Here is a 26,724-nt window from a genome sequence, read left to right on the forward strand (position 1 = left end):
ACAGTAGTCTGCACATTGGTTAGGCTGTGCTGGGATACACCACACACTGCCAGTGCTGCACGGGGACGGCAACACCTGCACGGCAGAGGGGATGCTTGGAGAGGGTGGGCTCTGGGGATGGCTGCATGCAGAGGTCACTCATCTCTCAGCCTGGGAGGGTCTAACTAATCCTCTGGAGCCATGCCTGATCATCACTTTTACCTGCCTGTTCACCAGCTTACTCACAACCCTCTTATTTCTGCTCTCTCTCATTCCATTCTTATTTCTTTCAGTTTCACGTGCTTGTCTCAGGGTAGCTCTGATCAGGATGCCTTGTGTTTCACGTGCTAAGCTTTGCCATAAAATGCAGAAATAAACACACAGGCCTGTCAGAGTCACAACTGTGGTGTGCTTTGCTACCTGAGAAGGCAGGTTAAAGCACAGAAAGGTGACTGGAGGAAGGGGAGTTCATACTGTAAAGAATATTGGTCATAATACAAAGAAAAACCCAAGAGAGACTCAAAATTGGAGGTTTGGATGCTCTGGATATTGTGTTTGCTTTGATGTTTGTCTGCCAGAGAAAGAAGAGAAAATGAGTGAAAATATAAATGAGGACTGATAAAAACTGGTAAGATTATGACAAAACATACACTTGTGATAAAAGATAAGTGCATGAGTGGAAAGGCTCCACAGAGAATCTAAAGAAAATGAACATTTCTCAGAGAGCATCTGAGAGCAGCATGAAAGCAGGAGAGGAACCACCTCAGAGCAGACCTGCTCTTATGCTCTTTAAACCAAACTGGATGCAAAAACTCGACTGCAGCCAACTCATCACAGCAAGTTTCTGATGACTGGGGCCATTTGAGTAAAGAAAAAGGATTTCTACCATCTGATCTGGGCCTCAAGGACATGGACTGGGGAGTGGAAGGGGCCAGAGAGGAGGGAAGTGCATGTGTACAGTGGGGGGACAGTCTCTACTGATCCATGTGTTTATTTGTAAACTAGAATTGGGTAAGGGACACTGACAGGTACAGAATACACAGCTATTTAGTGCCTGTCACTTCCCCAGGACAGGAATATGTTTCAAGCAAAAGAGAAGGCATGAAGACGGAGAAGAAGCTCAACTGCATCAGGAATCAACACAATCTGTAAGGAATATGAAGCATCTGTATTCACCTAAAGTATCGAAGACTCTGCAGCCATCCCTCCTTGTACACACAGGTCTGAAATGCAGAGACATTGCATGCAACATGTGAACACCCCCAAGCCAATTAGGTCATTCTTCTAATGTAGCCACTCATTCACACAGGACCCAAATTTCTAGTACATGATTTACCTGAGTAAGGACAAAAGGTTCCATCTGTATTGCACACTCACACAAATTCCCAAGGAAGGAGCAGATATATCCATCCACCCAGCTGTGCAAACACTCCAGCACACAGTGGCACACAGGCACTCCAGAAGGAACAGTTACCCTGCAGAGCAGGGTGTGAGCTTCACTGGCAGGAACCACAGAGCACAGTGCTCATTCCACCCTGCCTACAAGGTCCTTGTCACCAGCAGCTCTCTCCAAGCTCACAGACCATCTTTTCCAGCAGCCAGGAAAGCCCTGTAGAGTCACAGGCACTGTGTATTTCATAAGGAATCTGGGCAGGAGGAGGATTCAAATCAAATTCTTGTATCATGTCCACTGTGGTGCTTGCTGAGCAGCCAGTGTGCTCTGCTGCTGTGCTGCTGCTCCACTGGGATACTATGGCCTCCCTGAGCAAGGAAATCTCACTCTGAACTGCCAGCAGCCAGAGCAGGCTCCTCCCCACCTCTCCTTCCCACTGCTGGCCTGCAGCATGATCCCACAGGGTTCAGGACATGCAGGTACCTCAGGAGGGTCGCCAGGTCCTGGGAGGCCAAGCTTTCTGTGGGGCCACTCTCCATGGGGCCAGTGTTTGACTTATTGAAAGGAGACAGGAAGAAAAACAGAGAGCCCAGGAGCACACACACATGCTCTTGGCAGCAAGGCAGAGTGGGGAGCCAACTTTCCACCCCCGCTTGGCCCACTCTTTCCTTCCCCTCCCATTCCCCAGCACACTCCTTCAGGCCCCCTCCAGAGCATCCACAGCCATATATCCCTGCTAACATGTAATGCTGGGCCCTTTAAGACATTTTAAGCTTCAGTTCCTTTCTTCAGAGGCAGAGAAAAAAACAAGCCAGCGCTGCAGAAAGACTGGTATTTCACTAATGGGGTCCAGATGTCTTCATTCCACAGAGACTGGGTCCTGCCTTGTGGGACAGGGCAGGGAGAGGCAGTGTCCCCAGCCCTGCTGGCCCCAGAGGTGCTGCCCCAGCCTTCACCCTCAGCCCAGCACACACCACCTCACCCTGCTCCTTCCCCCATCAGCACCCACAGCTCTGCTACCAGCTCTTCCATCCACAAAAGGCAGATTCAGCTTTCTCCTTGTTCCCTCTGGAAAGCAGCCAGAGCACAGGGGAACTAAGACAAGAGAGCTCACAAGACTGCAGGGTGGGGCAGACAGCCTCCCCCTTCCTTCCAGCTGAAGCACAGAAAGATCATGGTGTACAACCACAGTAAATACACATGAGATTGTTTCAGGAGATGAAGAGGACATGAGTTCTCCTGAACTGGTGAAGGAGAGCTCTGTAACAGACATGTAAAAATCCCCTGTCTGACAGAGGACCATGCACTGTGAGCAGCTCTTGAGTGTTGAGTCAACTCCATGCAGGGCTGAGGTTTGCGATGGGAATCCCCACGCTCAAGGCTTTCCCAGCTGCCCATCAAATGCACCAACTTTTAGCCTGATTCAATATTTGAGTCCAGGCAGACGTTGCTTCCTTTCTCCCTCACAACAGCCAGTGATCAAGGAGTTGAACTTGGGGAGGAAGCAAATAAAACACACACTTCCCTTTCCCCCCTGCTCCCACTCAGTTGAAAACAAAGGCTCCTTTCTCAGAGGCAGATCAGACCTCATTGGTGCTGGTTCTCTGTGTTTAAGGGACAGGGGCTGGCAGGGAACTGTTTTCATTAGGCAGCTCTGCAGAAGGGAAATGGTGCAGACCTCCAGTTGTTATCAATCCCCAAGGCTGCCCTCCCTCAGGAGGGGAGGGAGGTCCAATCCCCATCCCAGGCAACTGGAATCTATCAACAGTTTATACATCCCCACTGCAGACCGCCCTCCCTCCCACTCCCTGGGGGAAGAACAGGGAATTCTGATCATCTCTGTAATACAGATGTAGCAGCTGGCTTTGATTAAACTACTTGATGTTTATAACCACTCGACCTGCATATGAAGCCCAGAGGAGAGGGAAGCCTCCCCAAGCAACTCTGAACACAAAGGGCAGGGGTCTTACAGCAGAGACACACTGATTTAGAGAAAGCCATTTCAATGCCTGGTTCTTTAATTAGGAAATTGCTGCCTGCTCATCCATAGCAGCACAGCAGTCATCTCCATACAGAAAGCAATATTTAGAGGCTGATTCATCACTGTATTTGTCATCATTTCTACCTGCTGAGAAGAAAACAGGCCCACTGATAGCAACTAGACAAGAATCCAGTCCTGGCTGCAGCTCCCAGACACAATAGTGAGTGCCTCAGAACACCTGAGGGACACAAACCACAATAAAAGGCAGAGAAGTTTCTTCATTTGCAATCAGAAGCCCTAATCAACTCAGAGCTTACCACTACATGATACCAGACATTTTTCATCTCCCAGCACATTGAGGGGACTAAACCTTTCAATCACATCCTTACCAGAACCATCCAGCTATTATTTCTATTTTCAAAGTAATCAAAAGGGACAATTATCTACCTTTGTCTTGCATTGGAAACAAGATGCTGTTGACAGTGATTTCAGCTGGAACGATTCTGTCTGCTTATAACAATTCCCACTGAAGCAGAAACACATCACAGCATGTTGCCAGAATTGCTAATATTCAAGATTATCAAGCAACTCTACAGAGTAGGTCCATGTTCCTATCAGTGGTATTCCACACATCACTGTACTTCTGATCAGAACTCTGACCATTTACAATTCAATTTTAAATACAACATTTTAAATATGTTATTTTTATATTGGCATGCTCAATATAGAATCAGTAAAAAGACATTCCTATTTTGCATGTTAAGAGCTGGAACTGGGTGAGATTAAATAATTTACTAGAAGTCAGAAGGAGCCAGTACCTGAGCTAGAGCTTCAGGTCCACAGCTCCTGTTGCTTTGCTCTGAGAAAGCTTTTTTCTTGGAACCAGGAGATGCATGAAATCACTGCCACGTGCCTTCAGAAAACTCACTGCTGCCCCACAAATGCCTAAAAGTCCAAATCTTGGAACTAACCCATCACACCCTTGATGATCACAGCTGCCACAGCAAAATGAATAAAGGTCAAATTCATTCCAAATGCCTGTCAACTTCCCACTAAGCCAGAACTTCAAGCATAAATATTACTGCTTGTGCGTCAAACAAGCCACATTCACATCAATTCTGAAATGCTCAGCAGAACTGAGGCCATGGGGAGCCTGGCCCAAGGCTAGTTTCAGCTTGTCACAAGCTGCAGACAGCACTGAGAAGTTTCATCTGTAATACCCAGTGATCTGAAGTCCTCATCAGATGCCTGAGACCCAAGCAGCAGAGTTGAGCTACTCACCTCATCATCCTTGTACCAGGAGAGGTTCTCTGCTGTCAGGACAAACCAATACTCCTTGGAGCCACCCTTCATGATCCCGATGTTGTTGATGGTGAGCCAGCCTTTCCGGATCACCTGAGGGGTGGAAGCAGTGAGCATTAACAAGGACAATCATTCCTGGCCTCAGGTGACAGAGGAAGGATCCAAGGGTATCCCTGCATGCAGAGCAGAATGGAAAGACAAGGAACATGGTGCTCTCTGCTGCTGCCAGAAGAGCCCTCCATTAACTGGCAGTGGAGGTCATTGCCCCAAAAGGGCCAGGAATAGCATAAAAAGGAGGCAGGAAGGAACCTGTCAGTGCTGTGCATTATACCCTCTGCCAAGAGGAAAGAGATACAGAAAGAACTACATCAGGAGTGCCTTGGACACTGGCGCAAACTACAAGCACCAAATCACAGCAAAACACCCAGAAAAGGCCACACCCAGAGGAAACCAGGACACCAGCACACCTTTCTGCAAGTGTGGAGTGCTTCACTCAACTCAGGGTAGGGGGAACTAGCTCAGGACACAACCAAGCACCCCAGAAAGAATTTAGTTTAGTGAAAGAAGTCACTAAGGATAACAGAACAAAATGGTGCATCTGGAATTAGTACCCTGGACTTGAGCATACCCAGGTATTTGGGCAGTCATATTAATCTTGGGCAAGACAAGTTCCTAGAAGTTTAGTCTGTAAAGAAGCCAGGCATTACTCTCTAGGGGACTCCTATTCACCAAATGCTAGTTCAGAACGCCACACGTGCCATAATCAAATGCAGGCATGCATCAGCTTAAAGACCTTAGCTTTTACTGTTACTGCACTATTCACACCCAGAAACATCTGCATGCTTTATTTGTACTGTGCTGTATGAATATGCTTGCTGAAAGCTTCCTGGCATGGAAAAACCATGAGACTGCACTGTGTCTCTGCTGATTGCATTGTGTGAGCAACCTACCCAGGTGGCCTACCTGGTTACCTGCCCTGGAGGTACAGGTTCATTTAACTGGCAATTTACATTGTAAAGGCAAATGCAGGAGCCTCGGGTGCTCAGCTCCTGCCTTCTAAGCTCGAGCTAGTCCTACTCTCCGTGTGGACAGGAGGGGGCAGTGGAACAGAACTACACATCCTTGGATTGCTGCTTTTTATCTCCACCCACTCGAAAGATGTACCCGCAGCTCCTCACCATACTACCTTTCCACCTCGTTTCTGCTACATCTGTGTCTAATGCCAGCTGCCCTCCTCTCCCCATTCAGCAGCAGAGAAAATAATGTGTTTATGCCCTGGTTTTGCCTTTCCAGATGCAACATTAATGTTCATTAGCACACCCTGCTGAGTGGCCTTCTACTCACCAGGATCTCATCCTGCAAAGGGGAACCATAGCAACAGCAGCAGAGCAGAGAGCAGGAGAGGAGCAAAGAGAGGAGAGATTATTACCAGGAAAGCTGGAGCAGGAGAAGAGAGGCTCAAAAATAAAATAAAATAGATTGGAGGCTGGTACCAAATCTTTTACCCCAGGTGTTAACACAAGCAACCCCCATCCCAAAATAAATCTGCTAATGGGAAAGCAAAAGCACTTTAGAGGTAGATCCGGAGTCTGCCCTTTGCACTCTTCTACCCTCAGCTCTACTGGAAGGGACTGCAGAGGATGGGATTCCCTACAGCTGCTCCAAAATGGCTGGCTGGCCAGCCCAACCTGCTGAGGACACCTGCCTGCCAACAATCTGAAACACTCCGCAATGTCATGTCCAGGGAGAGGTGGCCAATATTCTGTTATGAAGATGGATGTCAGGAGTGAATGTCTTTTTAAAAGACTAAGCAAAAGCATTTGCTTCCATTCTCTATGAAGCTGCTTGTAAGGCTTTGTTTCCAGGATCTTCTAGCCAAGATAGCCTTGCCATGTTCCCAGCAAATCTGGGACAAAGTGTCATTATTCTCTTTTTAATTCTGTGTACACTCCTTACAGCTCCTGGAGGATTAAGGGAAGTCCTCCCCTCCACTGCTGTCTTCTCCCATGGTGTGTTCTGATACATACCCACTGCAACCAGGGCTGTCATCACCCTCTATCCCCCTGAACAGAGATTTATACACTTCCAGTGAAGTTTTTCAGAAAAAGAGCCCATGAACTCTCTTGAAATCTCTTTTCAGAAAGTAGATACCACTCATGGGAAAGACAACTAGAAAGGACAATTCTGTAATAGTTCAGACCTGGTGTTCTGTACCTCTCACCTTGGCAGGAGAGTTGGCACAGTTAGTGAAGGGGCTGAACAAACAGGAATTTACAGAACCTTAATTAATAGGGATTTCTACCAGAAAAGCAAGACCAGATCTTGATTATCAAGCTGTCATTGCCCTCCATTGCTGCCAGATGTTCAGTTCTTCCTGACTGCAGGTACCCTAAACCACTATCCTCCATTTATAAACAGCTTGATGTGTTAAAATCAAACAAAAAAAGGCAACACAACAAAACAACTTGGAGCAGTGCTGCATCCAGCCCAGCACTTGTCCACCTGGTAGCTCCCAGGTAGCAAACACGTCCTCCTTGCAGCAGTGAAGGAGATGGAACTTGGCCTACCTGGTTACCAGCTGCCTTCTTCTTGCTCATCTGGCTGCTCCTCTGCTGAGCACTGAAAACAACAGCAGAGACATGCAAAACTTCTAAGGCTCTTCTTGATCACCTGAATTCCCCTCCCTCTGGATAGCTGCTACAGTGAGTTGGGGCCCCCCAGCACTGGCTTCCAAGCCTTAATAGCCCAAACTTGTGCCATCTGCTCTCTCAGCCTGGACTATTCATCTTCTCACTCCCACATGAACCTCATTTGGGTCACTAACCCTCCATAGCTGCTGGGTTTTTTTGTTCTGACACAAATCTAATACTGTAACATCCCCTTCCAGGCATCTCTACTCTCACCCCAGCCTTGCAGTCCAGAGCCACTGAAAAACAAGCAATACTGAGAGCTGCTGCACTATTCTTGGGACAACAGCATCTGCACCAGGGCCTCTGCACCCCCTTTACTGGAGCAGTACAGGACAGAGCCACAGGAAACACTCATGGAGAAGAGGAGGGAAGAGGAGGTGGGTGCTTACTTGGCAAAGCCAATGAAATCCTCGTGGTTTGTGTTCATGTAAGCCAGCTCAATGTCTATTAGAAGCATGACCTGCCAAAGAGAGGCACAGACAGGAGGTGAGTGACTGACACTGCTAACACAGAGCCCTGCACATTGTTCATCCAATCCCCTCTGCAGCCACACACCCCTTGGCTCAGGCCCAACTTAGATATCATCAAAAGGTGTCCCCCAGCCAGTTTCCCCCCTGAAGCACACTCCTGATCCCCACCTGGTCCTTGGTCCTGCCCTCTCTCTCCCTGATGTGGGTGGTGACAATCCTCTCCATCTCCTCCCGCAGGTGAGGGTACTGGCTGAGCTGCAGGAGAGAGGAAACACGTGCACATGGGAAAGGGAGGTAAAAAGGGGGCTGCAGCCCCCCACATGTACACATGCACACATACACCTTGCTACCAGAAATTCTCAAGGGAAGTTCTAGAAAGCTGGACTTGCAGACAGATTTTTCCAAGTTCCTGGAGGTCTGTTGCAGACAAAGTTAATTTCTGCTTGCTCTGGGCTTTAGAGAAAAGCCCTTTTCAGTGTTGCAGCAACCTTTCTGTCTCACCAGAGACCTGCTCCAAACTCACCCCATTCTTCCTGTCATGAGGCTTTTGGCAAATCCCAGATATAAGTGCACTGCTTCTTGCTGGTGGGTTTTTCCCATTTAAATGAGTTGTTTCTCTAGATGTTCAGCATCTCACTGTAGCAGCTAAGCAGGTGAATGGCCTGTTCTTACAACCTGTTAAGCCCTCTAGGAAGTGAAGTGGATTTCAGTCCCTGTTTGCTGAGGGACTAAGCAAAAGCATCTGTCTCTCTCCCACATCTGCAAGCAGAGACACAGGATCTGAGCAGCTCAAGGCTTCAGGTCTCCAAGAAACGCCGAGCTCTGAGCATCCAGCTGCTTCTACCTGTGCTGGGGCAGGATTACATAACTGAGATCTGTGCTCACATTGCATCTACAGCACATTTTTTGCCACATTACTGAGGAGTGAATCCTTTCCTGCCCACACTGAGCAGCAGGAGGACTCTGGTAGCTGTGATTCAAGGGAAGATTATCTACAGAGATAATACCTGAGTTACACTTCTAGAATCAGCACCTTTAAAGCCCTCTGGGTTTCACACAGCTCCTGCCTTCTTGCCTAGAGTCATAAACCTCTAGTGATTCCTACAGCAACAACTGTTGCATCTCAGGTCAAGCCCAGTACAGCCAAATGAAATTAAACTTCCAGATCCAGAATTCAGCCCTTTCTTCCCTATTTCACCTATCCCCTGTGAAACTATTTTCCCTGTTTTTTTAAAATATTATCTCTAATTTGACTATGATGTCAAACAGTATTTCATTTGCCCAAGACATGTACTGCATTTGTTTTGGTCCTCCAGTTTATGAAAGCTTCTTCTTAAACTGGTTTACCCTTTTTTTTTTGGTATACATAATTATAGCATGCTACAAAGAAGTCTCAAAATGTGCAGCATCACTTCTGGAAGCCAGATCCCACACTAACCACCACCAATATTCCTAACATCTGCCAACAAATAGTTTCAAACTCTTTGAGCTCCCTTGCAGTCAAACAAGTTGCAATAGCTTAGAACTGGAATTTGGACTAGATCTGACACTATTTTTAAATGTGTAGTTTGTTTTTGAAGGCCACAGAGGCAGGAAAAAAGTGGAATTTGTGTTCCCCAGTACCACTTCATCTTAAAAGCAAAAACTGGGTGTTCTCCATGATCTTTTGGTTCAGGCAGCTGGTTGCTTCAGAGACAGACAGGGAAAGCTTCCTGTTTCCTTTGGGGGGTTGGCAAAGGATAGATGGGCAAGTTATGTCAAACAGAAAAAACAGGAAGTTGGAAAACCTTCAAGCAAGTCTCAGCTTCTTTGCTTCAAATTTAAAAAAAAATAAAATCAACAAACAAACACAGTCAAACAAAAACCACATGAAACCTCCCCCCACCATCCCAGTCCCAACCAGTTCAAATGCACACAAAGTGCAAAACAAGTAGTGGTTTATTCAGAACCCAGCTCATCCAGCAACATCCATGTGCAAAAATAAATTGGCAGCATTGGTCCCCATGCAGGAGCTTCTGACCCCAAGCATGCACAGGAGCAGCAAGAGTGGGCAAGGAAAAAGGATAAACAAGCCACAGGATGTCACACCACCAAGGAACATGCAACAGGGTGTAGAGGGGCAAGGAGTTATCACCAGCAGGACAAACAGCACCCAGAAATGCCATGACTCTGAAAGACAGGAGAGCAGGCGACCCTTCGAGGGGTAAATTCTGTCAGCCTGGGATCGTGTCCCAGCTCAGTGGGGTTTCCATCCTGCTTTAGCATCATTTTCCTGTTTAATCAAAATACAAGCTTACAGCCCTCTTTGAAAACCAATTTGTCCCAATGCTCCTTAGTTCCCCTCTCTGCAGATTCTACGAGTCCTTGTCAGCACACCAGAGATCAACCTTCAGCTGAAGGGCTGCTGACTTGCAAGACTTTGCTGCACTTGTGAGACACTGCAGTGCAGTCTGGCACAGAAGGTTCCTGCTTTTGGAAAAACACTAGCTAGAACATTATCTTCCTAAATGTAAGGGAGCATGCTTATACCAGCTTTCTGCTGCTTTTGGAGCTACCCTCCAACAGGAAGAAGCTCAGAATCAAGCCAGTCACAGGACAGCTGTTAATAGCTGTCTTCTTCAGCCCTCAGCTTTCTCTAACAGTCAACTTTTCATACAGGAAAACTGTACTGTGAACACAGATGGGTTTGTCACCTTCTGTGTTCTTTGATAGTCTCAAAATATTCAATCTATACAGCTTTATCAATTGTACATACAATGATTTCTTCACCATCTGAGGTGAAATGAAATAATTGTGAGAGAACATAAACAATAACACACAACAGTTTAGGACAGCAACAAACCAAGGCTACAGGACTGTTAAGCTAATTCAAGAGGTGTTAGCCCAAGCAGCCTTTCTTTCCAGAAGCCTTGCAGGACTTCTGGTGAATTTAAAGGTTTTTGTCATCTTTTTAGATGCAGCATCAGTCCACATGGCAGGCTGGGTATTACCTTACAATTAGCATCAGTCCTAAAGTAGCCTTTTCCAGATGCTTCCCCTAATAGCACATGCTCTTGTCCATGTCAAGCAGTTAGAGCTATAACATGCAAAATAAATATTGCAAATTAACTAATGTCCCTGTGCTGTTACTACCTTATGGCATCAGAACCCATCTCAGTCCAGCTGTAATCCTTAAGTGGCCTTTTCTTTCTTTCTACTCTTTCAGAGGGAGGTACAGGCAAGATTAACCTTCTCACTACATGCAGACATTTGACTTAAAACATTCCTAAAGTCTTCCTTTTTTTCTTCCAGTACTACTGCTATGTGTTTTCACTGAGGCAGTTATTTTACATCTAACATCTGCCTCCCTGGCCTCTCTGGCTTTAACCACATCAATAGTCTCCTACAGTGTCACTATCACCTTCCTTACAGGATCACCCAGGTTGCATCACCTTGGAATATCCTCACAGGGTCATCCATCACATCATGCATTAAAAATCCACAGAGCAAGTGGGTATGCAGCCACTCCAATGACATGGTCCAACAGAGAAACTAGAATCAACACCCCTAGGGTTTTTATCATCATCTTTCTCTCTCCCCACCCAGAGCAGACATCACCAGCTGGATACAGAACACAGTGAAAGCAATCACACCATCAAAATAAAAATCCACATTAGAAATAGGCTGAGAAGGAGTTGCTCTGCCTCAGATCAGACCCCACAATATGGCAACAGCAGGACTCCTCAAGAAATAGACTGGGCAGAGCTTGAGGCACAAAGATGAGTTCTTACAGAGGTGGAAATGAGCTCTGCATTTCTAAGTGGGCCAGACCTTATTAACTCATCTTTTGCCTTACTCTGAACTCACATAAATTCTTATCTTCCCCTTCTTCCCAATTTAGGGCTCACCAAAATGCTGGTGAGCCTGGCTGTAACCCTGGAAGAAGGAAACCATAATTTCCACATCCTAAAATAGCCCATGGAACATTCCTTTCCAACTCAGTTTCCAGAACACACTTCTGTTGTGCCAGATGTTTCTGGCCCCTCGCTGGTAAATTAAACACCAATTGCCACATCTGCCTTTTTTTTAAAGGAGGCATGTGGTGCCCTCTCCTGGAAGGAACCAGCCCGGGAACCACGGCCACTCCTGCCCCAGCCTCCAAGAAGGATTTAACACCTTCCCTGTCACTCTCCACCTGCTGCTGCCTCAGGCTCCACCTCCTGTGGTTCACAGCAAGCAAGGAAAAGCATCACACTACTTCGCCCTGAGCATAGTCCATGGAGTGAGAAATCAGCAGGAGAATGATGCAGAGGGTGTAATGCCTGGAAAAGCTCGTCTCAGGAGTTTGAATGTCTCTTGCAGAACATCTTGCACCTCAAACTTTTAATCAGCTGCTGTTCTGTAGATGCCATGGTTCAATATGCATTGCAGACTACTCATGCTGTGAGGGTGGGAGGTCTTTTTCTACCTTTTTATCTTTTTCTAGGGTACCTGGATTTAAGGAGGTCCTAAAAATAACAACTAAGAAGTTCCAAATTTGCAGGTAATGATACAGCAAATTGGTCTTGCAAAGGGTTTGATCCACACTGAGCCAAACAGAGGAAAAGATTATGTCAGAGTAACCCACTGGGTCCCAGCTCACTGCTCAGCTAAAGAGTTGTCACCCACTCCCCTTGGCCTGCCTTTAAACTGCTCCTGTACCTGCAGGTTGCTGCTCTCCTCTAGATGCATTGTTATATCAATTTTCTCTCTCTAGATTTGCTGGAGTTCCTGGTGTGTGTGTGTGTGTGGAGAAACAGCATGGAAGTGTGTGGGAAGGGGATGGGCATTGACCTTTCTTCGATTTTTTGTTTCTTTACCTTTTCGCTACACTTTCTGATGGTGGATGTGAGCTCACTCACTACCATATCCACACACTTCAGACTTGGCTCCTTCAACTTCTGCACCTGCTTTTTCACTATGGCTTCAAAAGCGAGGTCAGGCGTGAAGAGACCCGTTCTGCATGGCAGGGGAAGGGTGGGAGGAAGCAACGAGGAAGAAGAAAGCAAAGCAGAGAAAGAGCAGGAAGGAGGAAGAAAGAAGGAAGGAAGAGGGAGAAGAGAGAAAACACAAGGCAAAATGAGAAGTGAGATTTTGGTTCATTCCATTAGTTTACTGAACCAGGTGAGCATTGCTATGGGGCCTGTGCACTGCCAAGTATCAGGAGAGTCTACAGGCAAATGGAAGTGTCCAAGGGGGAATGAGGTAGGAGCAGCTGGGCCAGTGAAATGGTGAGCTGTCAGGAGCAAGATGAATGGATGGAGCCCCCAGGGATCAAGTGATCACCTCCTGAAGGAAAGCTTCTTTGGATTTCAAGACACAACTTCTTGTCAGTGAGCCACTGTCCCTTTTCCTAGAGGTTCACCATTTATCATTTCTCTTTATCTCATTTCCCTTTCCTTCCCACCATAGTTATCTCCCCTTCCAAGTTTTCCTTATTCCAGCTGCAGGAAGCCTGAACAGGAGCCAGGCTAAGACCTCAGAGGTCTGTCACTTGCACCTTGTTTTGGCAAAACTGAGCTGATGTCTCTCAGTTTCAGGGATTTGAGCAAACCACTCCACTTACAGAACATTATTTCATCTCACCCACCTTCCCTGCAACATCAGCTTCCTCAGTAAGAACAGATGCACCCAGTATTTAGGAAAATGCAAAAGTGCTACAGGACATCCACAGCTATACAAAGCATCCATTATACCTGCAGCATCAGACCCACCATAAGCCTGCTGTGATTTCTAAGGAACTATCAATTTCCACTGATATTTTGTGGTCTGTGTTCTCAATGGCTCTACTCAAAAAGAACAGAAAGTTCACAGAAACTAAAGTTACTAAAATATAGCCAAGATCAATCCAATTCAAGACTACTGCACCAAAAAAGTTTTTCAGCATTTCTTTTAATACTTCAGAGCTTCTACTGGCTGCTCTTTGTTACACAGCCTGAGTTACTTGTCTTACCATGGGCCATTACTTTGCCAGTGCTTTCAGGGAATAACATCCCCTTGGCATGGGAATGGGATATTGCTTTTCTAAAGCTGCAGTTTATAACCACACCTGGGGTGCCTGCAGCTACCAACAAATCCTGGGAGGGCTATAAATAACCACCCCTTCATGTAAATCAGGTATTTACTCCTTCACCTCATCTTTCACATCTCTGTGGATAACAAATGCAAGTCCCCAAGCAACACCAGAATTAAAACACTCTTCAACACGTATTAGGGGATGTACAACCACTCTGCCTTTTAAGCAGCAAAGAGCTGGAATAAGTTAGAGGATTTGGATTCACCTAAGGGTCCTTCTACAGGTGCCACCAATGCCTCTTTTGAGCAAAGCATTTCCAGAGTTCAGTTCACATCCTCTGACCCAGCAGAGGTTTCCTACTAATCCAGTTGCCCAGCTAAGCTCAAGTTATGCTGTTTACCTCACCACACTTCAGGGGAAGTCTGATTTTTTTCTTTTAGTTAGTCCCTTGCAATACCTGAGTATCACCTGAATGACAATATTTCGTTTCTTCATAAACAAAACTGTAACCATGGCTACTAGAGCACACACAGAGCAACCAGAACTGAAGTCAACCATGAACACCTTAGCAGTAGGATCCAAGCTGAAATGGAATCCTTTATTCCTGAATCTGTGATATTTCCCCTCCATCCATCTGGTCTCTTCTCCTCCCATATTTCCCACCCTGTTGTATCCACCACCTGATCACTTGAGGAACTGCTGCCTTCAAAACAGATGATTTATTCTAAAATTATCAGTAAAAAGAGGAATGAAAAAGAAACAATGAAATAAGAAACTGGAAGTGAAGAAAAAAAGGATGCAATGAGAAAGAATCAATGGGCAGTTTTGAATAGCAACTGATGGATGGAGAACAAATCAAAAGAAGCTTCAGAGGGCATGAAAAAGGAGGGCCCTTCTGATCCAGTTAGCAGGTGACTCTGGATACTTGGCAGCCCGAGGGCCTGTGCTTACCTGTCAACAGGCTCTAATGGCAATTTTCTGGGTGCTTCCCACAGTCACACACCCCAAGAGAGGACAGCAGGACAGAAAAAGGAAGCTCCTCCAGCACTCTAGAAACCTGAGCAACCTCTCACTGCATCCACTTTGCTCTCCCAGTCTGTCCTGGGGGGCAAAGCACGTGTCTGCACGCCTGAGCCCTTCTGCAGAGGCTCTTGGCCCTAAGGACCAGGCACTTGTGCAAGGATGGCAAGTGTCACCACTTGGGCACCTGTCCCCACCCTTGCTGAGAGGGGGGTCAGACTCTGTGGAAACCTCCTGCAGTGCCCATTTACCTGCACCTGAAAAGCCAGTGGCGATTCCAGTCTCCAGTGCCCACCTAGTCCTAACTGAGGTGCCTGCACCCAGCCCTGCCTGAAGCAGCAAGTCATGGCTGAGAAGAATGGCACAAGTCATCTTATCTTGCTCTCTTTCAACCCCAACCTCAAAAACAAAAGCTGCCACATCCAAAGGGCAGAATCAAGGCTCCCACCCTTGACCCCAAAAATACCAGTATGGATTCCAAAGGGCAAAGCCTGATGTCCTCTCCCTTGAGAGAGAGCACAGATGGAGCCCAGAGGCTGATGAACATTTCTAACTTGCTTCTTCTCAGCCATGTGCTGCTATTCCAGATCAGGATATGGACCAAACCAGCCAGAAACCAAGCCAAACACCACAGGAACGTTTCCTTGAGATACAACCCACAACTGTAAGTGCTGTAGCTCTAAATTTCAGCCCCATACATCCCCCAAGGGCAACTCTGGGATTAATCCTCTCACTTCTAGAAGAACAGAGGGCACAAAATTTAAATCCCAGTCTCTGGCTTGGAAAATAAACCTACATATTAAATTTCAAGAAAAATGTAGCCATAGAGAAATACCCTTGGTTTTCAAAGGAACCAGGAATCATGCTACAGACAAAGGGGTGGCCAGGACATCTCCAGAATGCCTCAGCTCTAAAAGATTCAGGCAGCAGGGCCATAAAACACATTCCACAGGGCTTCCTTTCTGTTTGGCTTGTTGGCTGGATCGCTCCAGGCTGGCTCTGCTCAGGTCTAGTCATGCTGAGGAGGTGGTGAAAACACCAAGTGTGGCTGCAGGCAAGTCCCTGCCCAGGTCACGATGCTGCGCCGCAGCCAGCGAGCAGGTGGAAGTGCCAACTCCATGCTGCCTCTGTTACCTTCTTGGTGCACTGTCTAACAGTATTGATTAACTCCGAAATGACCATGTCCACGCATTTCAGGCAAGGTTCTTTAATCTTCTTCACCTGCTTTTTCACAATGGTCTCAAAGGCCATGTCAGGTGTGAAGAGACCGGTTCTAAACACCCAGGGTGGGGACAAGACAAGGCAGGAAGGGGAGAAGGGGCAAGGAGAATGTCACAGAGTTACACACACATCTTGGAGCAGGCACCACCATCACCAAAACCCGGGACATGTGGGCTGGGAAGGGTCACATCCCCTGGAAAAGCCCTGACTGAAGTTCATTACAAATGAGGGATGCTTGGCACTCGCAAGGAAGGAGGTGCTGAGGGCAAAATCGATCTTAGCTGGACAGCAATAGCCAGGTCACCATTTCACCTCAGCCTAAGGGTGGCAGGGGCTGACCCCTCCACAGTGTATTTGACCTCAGAGCTGTGGAGGAGATGAGACCTTCCCTGGAAGATTTTCCTAAAGGCTAGGACACTGACATCTGATACCCTTTATCAAGTTCAGCTGGTAGCTGACCAAGAGAAAGGAATGAAAATAAATCTAGGTCAGTGTTTGTTCACATCCCTGTGTGCTCCAACAGGCACCTTCCCAAGAGTAGCACAATTCAGGGCCTCAGGGCTGAATTTTCTGACAACTCACCTTCACACTGAAGGGAATACAGATCTATTTGCTAACTGTGTGGGGCCAGTTGGACCCTGGTGATGGGCACAGCAGTGTTCCCTCAAATCTCTGGGGGAGGAGGGGCTGTGCACCAACACTTGTTTGAACAACTAAATGCTGGTTAGTGTGAAAATCAATGTTTTAGTTTTAACTAAACAAAGGACTAGTATGGGGTTGCATCCCTCTTCCTACACTTTCCTATGTAAAGGCCCAAAAAGGATGGAGAAGATGTGAAGACACCCAGGTTTTTACCTTGTAGGCTTCTGTGACTCCCACATGGGAAAAGAAAGCAAACTCTTCAATGATTGTCCCTATTCCCAGATTTAAGCCAGAGCTTATCCCTCCCTTTGGCTGACCTACCGTACCTCTGAAGTCTTCAACTCCATTTGGAAGGTCTAGAAGAATTTACAAGGCTTTTCAGCCAGAGCTCTGCCTGTGTGTGATACGTGCCTGATACCGTGGATGTTCTTGATGGCGTAGCTGATCTCCCGCCGCAGCTCCTTCTCATCAAACTCCATCTGCACCAGGACACAATTCCATCAGAAATTTTCTGAAACTGATTTACACAGCAGCAGACTTTGAAGAGAAGAGGTCCCATGCCAGCACTACCATGTGACACACGAGATTTAGCCCAAGTGTTGGATACAGAGTCCAGCCACAAAACTGCTGTGGCCAAAGGAGGACACCCTGGACACACACAAACAGCTAAGGGCCTCCATTTACAGATGCCTCAGCTGCTCTTAAGGAGGTTCTTTGAGGTAAAGCACTGGGACTGAAGAGTTAGATGGCTTTCTAAAGAAAACTGGTTTGCCTCACAACATTTAGCATGAGATCTTGGCAGCAGCTTTTTCAGTGAAGAAGGCTATTTATTTCACTAGAAAGGCCTCATCCTATTCAAATGTGAAAAAAAGAAAGGCAGTGCAAAAAAAAAATGTTGAAGCAGAAAGATCTGGCTTTTAAGTTTGTTCCAATTGACATTATAAAAAGATTTTCAGTACCCCTCCTGATCAGGTTAGTGTAATTCACCATCCAAGAAAACTGTCTGTCCATAAGAATCCTCTTCCACTGTTAAGTGGTGAGTACAATTTCTGTATCATTCCCACCTCTAGGCCATTGATAGGGGCCAGACAGAAGTAACCCCAAGTACACCTACAATTCTTTTTCCTGCTTCTTAGGTATCTATGAGTCCAACTTTAGATCTAGTCTGATGCTCAGGATCAAGAACTATGAGTTTCAGCATCATTCCTTTCACATGAAATTCAGTCATAGTAGATTTGACATATCTGTGAGGGCATTCAGTCATTGATTTACCATGGGTTCTGTTAAAGTGATTTTTCACACTCAATTTAGCATCTAGGAATCAAGTCCAAAAAACACTATCATTTAGCTCAGAGGAAGTTAAGTTCTGTCACAAAAACAGGGACAGAGGGAAAGTCAGCACTATGGGAAGATCCCAATAAAGGAGACACACAAGTGAAAAAAGTTGATAAAAGGGAAAACCATGAAACAAAGTAGCTGAAGAGAAAGTCTGTTGATGAAATATAGCAAGAGGAGTAAGGAGACAGACAGAAGTAGTAACACACAACAGGAAACAAAAAGTGTATGTCAGCAGCAAGGGGAAGCAGTACCTTCACCAGCTCAAAGGGGAAACGCTCGTGGAAGATGCGGTTGATCCGAGCTCCTCCCGACAGCTCATAGGTGTCAATTTGGTCTCCAGAGCCTTCAATGCGTTTCTCAAAGTCCACAGCAAACTGCTGGACCATCCTGAAAGAAAACCAAGAGCATGAAGCAGCACTCATTGCTGAGCAGGCCTTTCCAGGGAGGGACACTGAGGCCACTCACTGAAGCAGAGCTTTGGTCTTGCGCGCAGGGTCATCGGGACGAAAGTTCTTGTACTCCTCCACCTCCTTCTCAATGGACAGCAGCTGGCTCTGGAGCTTGTTCCGCAGCCCTGGCAGCGTGTCACGGATGTGGTTGGTCAGTTGCTGCACAAGAAGAAGGTTTAAGATGACAATAAATCTCTAGGTAGTTACTAGGAAGAGTTTGCTGCCTCCACACTACAAAAAAGATGGAAGTTCCTCTCTGTGTTCAATTCTTCTGTGTGGTCCTAACAAAATGTCTATCCCAGGACAAATGCCAGTTATGAGCTGAAGGTATTCCCCCCCCCCAGCTCCTGCCTATTCCCCCCTCTACTCTTGACCTTCAGTTTACCTTCTAGTATGGTGCAAAACTCCCATCCACACAAACCAAACCCAGGAATAAACTTCACAATAAAGTATTAGCATTTGCTTTTTACATGAGGGTAGAAGCTACTCTGCCTTCAGATTAGCACACCAGTGACACCCAATGTGGTGGTACAGCTTTTTTTTAAAAAAAAAAAATGGGTGAAAAGGCAAGGTGGAAGGAGCCAAAACCATTCATGAGGCTCTAATAAGAGGTTTCCACAATGCACAGCTTTGTGGGAAACTCCAGTTTGAAGATGAATATTTGAATAAGGAGAAATAGGAAAGAGACTCTCTTCACTTCAGAGAGTATTTCAAGGGAGCAGAGAAGGAAAGCAACAGTAAATTGCTGCTGTATGAAAAATAGATAGCCTCAATAGATGGGAAATAACTATCAGTAACACATAAATACTGCTAGGTACAGAGATCACTAGAATTTAGAAGATATCTTTTAACTCAGCCAGAAAGACCTTGCATTTTGATAGTGTATTATACCACAAACCAGCTACTGAAAGGATAAATCGGTGCTCTGCCTTTGGGGTGCAAGCTCCATTATTGGCCTCAGTGTTTCAGAGCCAGTGACACCATGGGCAGCAGTTCCTGACTGTGGACAGTACCTGGTTCAGAACTTTCTGCAGGAAGGGGGTTCCCATGCGATCAGCCATGTGTCTGTAGGCTGGGTGGGAGAGAAAAAACTTCCTCTCTGCAGCCAGAGCTGCCTGAATGTCCTTCTTGCCATCTATGTCCTTCTGACTTCTGTTGACCACACCAATGTAACCTGTGAGAGTGGGGTAAGAGATCAGATGGCTGCAAGGATGTAAATAAAACTCAGACTTGAGAAGGAAGATACTCAATCAGCAGCATTACAAAAGGGGGATTCTAGTGGTAACACATTATTAGGGGCAACTGGAAGAGTTTAAAATTAAACTTTCCTTGAATGGCCTTCTGGTATTTTGGTATGCAGGACAAAAATGAGTATGGAACAGAGAATTAGTTTATTTGTTACTGTTCCCCTAACACAAAGCACACTCCAGTCTCATTTATTTCAGACTCTCCTTTTATGAGTCCTTAGCACAGGTACTTTTGCCATGGCCACAGCAAGTATCACAGCTCAGAATTATTTAATCTCTACACTAGGCAGCAAGGGGAGTGTTTTAGACATCTTTCACAGTTTGCCTTAATGAAAAGAGGAAAGAAAAAGTAAAAATAAGAGCATAAGTGTGTTTCTGCTAGGACAACATATCAAGGTATAAATCCTTAAAAGTTCCTGTTAACAGCATGACTGAGCCCTGTTCCCCAACTTTTCTCACTTCTAGGTTGGAACAGAGATGGTTTAACCACGAGTTGTAAGAAATGTTATAAGAAGGGAAGGAAGGAAGAGGATGAGGCCAGGACACCTCACAGAGGGAAAACAGAGGAAAGAGATCATGGGCAAAGCCCATGGAGGAAACCTACCCCTACGGAGGGGAAGCAATTTGTTTTCTAACACATCTCGTGCATCAGTTCCTTCATCCATAAGATCCAGCTTGGTGATGACCCCAATGGTGCGTTGGCCTATGGAAAAAATTACAAACACACTTGATCAAATGACTCATGTATTATTTTGTCTGTTCACAGAGCTTACAGATTGCCCAACTCAGCTACTCAAGGACTCCTGCACAAGAGGCCACAAGAGCAAAACAGACAAAAATCAAGATCAGTTTTCAGTTGTATCCTGCTGAATGCACAAGCTAAGCCACAGCAGAAAAGGATTTTAGTGTATATTTTCCTAGCTCTTTCTAGGCCAAATGCAAATGATTAAAAGAAAGAAAATCCTTCAACTCTTTAGAAATGGAGCTTAGACAAATGAAGAAAAGGGGAGTAACAAAATTTCTACTACAGTAACTGTTAACACTCACTAATACCTCTCAGAAAATGTTGGTGAAAATACATCCCAAGACAACAGACATGAGCCACAGCTACTGGGCTAATCACAACCAAATGAAGATCAGGCCACTGTCTAGTAATGCCAGGATAAATCAGGAGACATTTACCTTGAGGATCCACCTCCTTTGCAATCTTCAGGGCATCAGAATTGGCCAGATCAGAGTTGGCTGGGGATACTGCTAGGATGAGGCAGTTCTCTTTGGTGACAAACTGCATGAGCATGTCTCGGATCTGGAACTCGATGTCAGGGGGCTGATCCCCTACAGGGACTTTTGTCATCCCTGGCAGATCCACCAAGGTCAGGTTCAGGACTAGACACAGGATTTAGCACAAGAGATGGTTAATGTAGCAATGTGCTGGTCTTAAGTACCACCTGTAGTTAGAGTGACTCCAATAAGGGATAAGAGATGTGCACACAAAAGCACACAAAGCTTTCCATTTCCTTCTTGTCAGTAAGAACCAGTTGCAGGTTGTTTCTACAGTGATTGTCAATGATCTCATCACCCTCCCCTTTAAATCTGGTGTTTTCACACTGATAGGAAAATTGTGCCCTCAAAGTCCTTCCACACATGCTACACTGAACAGGAAGGAATGACAGTACTTTGTTTTCAGTTCACAATGGGGTGCAGAGCCTTCTAGAAGAGCTGGTCCCTCTGCACTAGGACTCACCATGGGGAGAGTAGACCCGGAGATTGATGGGCACAGGGGAAATCCCCTTGTTGGAGCCAGTAACACGATCTGTTTCGGCCTCAATCTCCAAACGGACCTCCTCAAAATCGGTGAATTTCTTTCCTTTGCAGTGTAGGAACTCGCCATATTCTATGTAAACAGAAGCAGAGTCAAAAATAGTCACCAAAATCAGAGAAACACTCAGAAGTGTGATGAAAGAATCACACAACAAAACACAATTAAAGGGTTGAAGTCTGGCAAGGGCCTTTCCCAACAGAGTTTGCAGGTTGAACAGTAGTTATTGCAGTCACACTGATGTGGTCAAAACCTGAGATAATTCAATTGAGCCCAACATCTTCACCCCCATAATTCACTTCATTTTCAGCAGGGTCCTCTGGCTTTTAGGTCTTACTCATGAGAGGCACAGCTGCATAGGCAAAGGAAAATTATGATGTGCGTGCATGAAGCCTTGAATAATAAAATAAAACAAAAAAAACCATTAAGAAGCATTTTGCTTCTCAACACTTAATGCATTAGGCGTTAAACAGACAAAAAGGCTGCAGGTCATTTTTCCTTAGGAAAATCCTTATTTATTTTCTCCAATGATCAAATAAGACCTTCCTGACTAGGACAGCAATCCAGCTGGACACACAGGGAAGGGAGCTCACATACCTGTGCTGGCATTGACCAGCTGAAGGACCAGTGGGCGCCTGGTTACGATGCCAGATCCACGTGGCAGAAAGTCCCTGCAATGAAACAGGAAGTTTTGGATGAGTGTGTGATTGTTTCCTTCCCTTTTTACAGCTTTTCTGCTTCTAGAAGTATACATGGACTCTAAGGTGGAGCCCCAGCTATGAGTACAAAGAAGTTTAAGTGACTAAAACAAAGTGCCTCTCCTTGAGAAGGGCAAGACCTTGTTCTGAAGTAGTTTATACTCACAGTACTGTCCCTCTAATCGTGTCTGTGGCAGTACAGCTCCTCCAGCTGAAGTTCCAAGTTAGCTAACAAGCCCATTTAATACAGCTGTCTGTACTTTGGAAAAAAATACACTTTCATCTTTCAGAAAGAAAAGAGAAGCTGACACGGAGCCAAAGAACTAGCATGCCTCCTTTTGGCAAAAACAATTACACAAATTCACTCACACCCTGCACTTGAGGCTTGAGAAGACACCACACTGTCCCAGTGTGCCAACACCACGTGATACAACTGAGAAAATAACCAGCAGCCAAAGGCTTGTCTCCACACAGGGTCCCTCCTGGATATAGCTATTAAGGTATCACTATTGCCAAGGCAAAAGTAGCAGTTTCTCTCTGTACTTTAAAGAATCCTGAATTTTTGTGTATTTCCAAGTATTTCAAGGGAAAGCAGCCTTGTACTAATACTCTCCAAATGCTGACTTAGCAGCCAGAGGCCACCAGTTCTCCTTTGCTTTTCCTTTTTCTCCAATCCAAAGCTAGGCATGCTCACTGCATCTGCTGATGACCTTGCTAGTTTGTGGTTTTCTACTACTTGGCTGTTCATGAGGCTCTTCAAGAATCACTGAGCAGTTCTGAAAATATAATCAATTGCTTCCTCGCCTACTGAGGGAAGCATCACTTCAAAATATGTTTCCTGCAGCATGAACATAAAATTCTCTGTTAAAAGAAGCCCTGCCTACACTGGCAGGGTTCTGGCAGACAATCCTCCTTCCCTTCAGAACTGTGGTAAGGAATAATTTTGCTGATTCAGGAGTAACTACTGACTCTGCTGAATGAGAAATGCAGGGCTCTCCACTTTGAGGTATTCCTCTTACTCCTGCATGAACTTAAGACTGACAAAGTCCACGAAGATGAGAGGTGAGTTTGTTTCAGACAAGGCCTTGAGCAGCCCTGTCTCAGCTCCTGGTCTGGCCAATCATGTCCTGTGTAACCCTATGCAAGTTATTCTGCTTCTCTGTATTTCCATTTTCTCACCTATAAAAGTAATTCCCCATCTGTGGGAATGTCAGAATAACTTGGTAATATCAAAAACTGAAGACTAGGTTCAAATGCAATGAGTGTAAGAAGGCACTGTATATCCTCTAACACCTCAAATAAAAATATCACCTGTTAATTACTAAAGTCAGGAGTAATGGAACTTCAGTTAAAATTAGACTGAAACTCATTCTCATTATTTTAGACTTTCCAGAAGTATAAAGAGTTAACTGGGGATTGCCTTTCATTTTATTTTCAAATAACACAGCTCTAGTTTTTCCATTCCAGTGGGATTAACCCTGGAATCTCTGAGACACTGCATCATTCTAACAGTTTTCTGCTGTCTCAGCTCCATTCCTATAGATGTCTGTGGTCAATATGTGGAAAAATCCTATCCTTGTATCAGTTGTTAGCATAATAACAAATCCATTTGAGTGCCACTAAATTATTTTGAACTTATACCTGAGAAAAAGGAATCATATTACTACAGATTCCCTTTCCAGCACACCAAGACAGTCCTCTAGTTATTGGTTTCCAACCTGTAGTATCAAATCTTGCTTTACTGTAGAAAAAGGACCACTTGCATTTATAAGCATGAAATCAATAGGAAGCAAGATCCTATTCATGCTGCACCATGTGTTCCTGCAACTTTCTGCTTTGGTTAAAATCCCAATTTCTCTGCTGTCCTTATCACAGCTACTAAGAAAAAAAAATCTCAAGACAAAGAGAGATAGAAAGCCTATGACATTGGGTTCCAGCATTATTTTTAAAAGATCCAATTTATTTGTTAACTCAAGTAGCTCCCAGGCTATCCCAAGGAAAAACCCCTACGTCCTCTAGAGGACAAGACAACAAATCAATATGGAAGATTTTGTCACCTAAACCAACAATCTTTAGTGCTGCTCTAGTTCTGAGTGAAAATACATGCAAATCTGACCCCTAATATCAGAAAATGAATGTTCCTACCCACAAACTATTGGGAGGTACATGCAGTTCAACTTTCAAATTTTCTCTACACTTGACTCCTATTAGGAGTCACAGCCAAAAAGCTTTATTACAAAAAGCCTACAATTGGAGCAGTATCATCCCACACTATCCATGTTATTTCCTATTCTTCATTTAATGTCTCTCTACAGTCTGCTGGAAAAACCCCTTCCTCCTCCAGCTCCAGCTAAGCCTTTCAAATGATAGAAAGCAAAAAGTAGGGATTAGTAAATTCTGTGGGGAGCTGGCTGAGTGCTGAGGAGCAGCAGGAGTGGAGAGCCCTGCCTGCCCTCTTGCAGGGTGCACAAACTGCTGCTGCAAGTAAATACAACCACAGAGCACCTGTGGCACAGACAGCATGCCCAGTACAGGCTGAGCTCACCTCAGAGCCTGAAGGAAGAGCTACAAACACAGTTATTGCTCCAAAAGGGCAGCCCAAAGTGATGACACCAAGCTGGAATCAGGAATACAACACACCAGGTAAAAACCACAACACTGCCAGGTGACTCAGGCAGGCAAGAGCAGAGGGGTTAAAATGGCTTATTCACTTCCAGCAGGGGACATATATGGCAGAGGGAGGAAAAAGATGGAATAAGTCTTCAGAGATAAAATGTTGTAAAGGCTTTGAGTGCTGAGACAAGGCAGCCTGTAGGATGACAGCAGAGCCTCATTACATACATCACTATACGTGACTGCCTGAATTATGTTACTCAGGTTGAGGGCACCAACCCCCTTGTTTTCCACTTTCACTCTTTATCTTAAGAATTGGGAAATCCTTTTTCTGTTTCTTTGTTTGTAACACACAGAAGTGCACGACAACATTTGGTTTCCTGTGCTTTAAAGCAGGAATACAACACTGTGCCACTCCTCCAGGCTAGGCTTCATCTAGAAAATACACAAAGTAGCAGCTAAAACAGACAGAGCTGTATGCAGGGAATATAAATACTTAATCTGCTTGTAGCTTTCTTAGCTATTGACTCAAAATTCTGAATCAAGATATTGAGGTATCGGTTCTAGCAATGCAATTCCAAGCATTTTATCAAGGTTGGAAAACTAGGCTCAGATAATTACATTTCCCAAATCATCACTTATTGGAAGACTTATTTCTATGTATTTCACAGTCTTTTTTATTAACAACAGGCAAAGAGAATACTGAGCTAGGTAAATTCTTGGCCAGAGACAGATCTCCTCTTCTAGACCAAGGCAACACAAAGAACCAAGGATGCAAATCTTAACAGGTCTCAGGCTGGAAGAGTTCAGGCAGGGAAATGACCTGAAAAGGTATTTATTGTTGTATTTTGCATTGCTCAGTTCTGAAGTGCTTACACATGTTCTTGACTAGCCACCTCAGGGCAAGCACAATCACAGCATCCCCTCCAGTCTCATTACTATTTTCATATGCAGAACTGCATGAGAGTGTAGATTTGGGCTGAAAGCTGCATTCTTAATGCAGTAAAAAAATATTGAAGGGAAAGTAGCTACTATAGAGCAACACCAAAATAAAATCCAAACACCTTGAAAACACATTAAGGCAATCTTGATGTCATGCAACAATCCATTTATAATCAGAGCATTGGGAATTGGGCTTTCCTTAATTGTTTTCTTGTTTGTTTGTTTGAGACTTTTAACTAAAGCCAGACACTATCTATGAAAAACCTTCATGCATTAGGAAACTTAGAATCCTAGAGAACAGAAAGGTTAATAGTGGCTATTAGTGACCAAAAAAAAAACACCTCTGCTCTATAAACAAGTTTCAGAATTCATTTAATGACTTGCACAATACAAAGGATTAGAAGTTAAAAGTAGCATCAACCAAAGACACTTTGCCCAAACTATTCATAAAACAAAGGAAATTGACAAACTGCTTGTATAAATCAACATATATTGTATGGAAAGGGAAGCAAAGAGAGATGCAATCAAAAAACGTAGGACACATACCCATACGGAAAGCTTGGGATTACCTGAAGAGGCACACACTGAGACTTTCAGACATGTTGCTTGTGTTTATTCACTGTGCTACAATGAAGAAAATGTGACTGTATATTAAAAGATATTTAGATGAGTTAGTTTGCTGCAGTAGGGGCACATTTGTGTCCACACACATAGAGTCTGCTCAGACCAAAGAATACTTCTTTACTCCTTTGGTCAAACACTTGGATTTGTTGTTTTCCTGTGAAATGAGACACTGGAGGACAAGCAATTCTTTGAGCATCTCAGTGACTGTTAGGGGCATGTTGTGCCTGCTCCACCAGCTTTGCTGGAATAAATGCTCTCAAAT

General features: G+C 45.0%; 1 protein-coding gene across 7 annotated transcripts in view; it reads right to left on the reverse strand.

The window, feature by feature from the left end:
- DNM1 (dynamin 1) overlaps positions 1-26,724 on the reverse strand; it is a 64,931-nt gene that overhangs the window by 19,236 nt on the left and 18,971 nt on the right. For 3 of the 7 annotated variants that reach the window (XM_059486330.1, XM_059486329.1, XM_059486328.1), the window contains exons 2-15: positions 22,183-22,256; positions 21,511-21,660; positions 20,949-21,152; positions 20,371-20,469; positions 19,533-19,693; positions 18,536-18,678; positions 18,322-18,457; positions 17,144-17,211; positions 16,004-16,142; positions 7,984-8,070; positions 7,735-7,805; positions 7,223-7,274; positions 6,000-6,011; positions 4,635-4,748 (exon numbers count right to left, since the gene is read on the reverse strand). In XM_059486330.1, the coding sequence (XP_059342313.1) occupies positions 4,635-4,748; positions 6,000-6,011; positions 7,223-7,274; positions 7,735-7,805; positions 7,984-8,070; positions 16,004-16,142; positions 17,144-17,211; positions 18,322-18,457; positions 18,536-18,678; positions 19,533-19,693; positions 20,371-20,469; positions 20,949-21,152; positions 21,511-21,660; positions 22,183-22,256 (1,510 nt within the window). Of the gene's footprint in view, positions 1-4,634; positions 4,749-5,999; positions 6,012-7,222; positions 7,275-7,734; positions 7,806-7,983; positions 8,071-12,653; positions 12,793-16,003; positions 16,143-17,143; positions 17,212-18,321; positions 18,458-18,535; positions 18,679-19,532; positions 19,694-20,370; positions 20,470-20,948; positions 21,153-21,510; positions 21,661-22,182; positions 22,257-26,724 lie in introns of all 7 variants that reach the window. The other 4 variants (XM_059486331.1, XM_059486334.1, XM_059486333.1 and 1 more) reach the window with 2 other exon arrangements.

This window comes from Ammospiza nelsoni, chromosome 20, assembly GCF_027579445.1.
Source record: "Ammospiza nelsoni isolate bAmmNel1 chromosome 20, bAmmNel1.pri, whole genome shotgun sequence".
NCBI lineage: Eukaryota > Metazoa > Chordata > Aves > Passeriformes > Passerellidae > Ammospiza > Ammospiza nelsoni.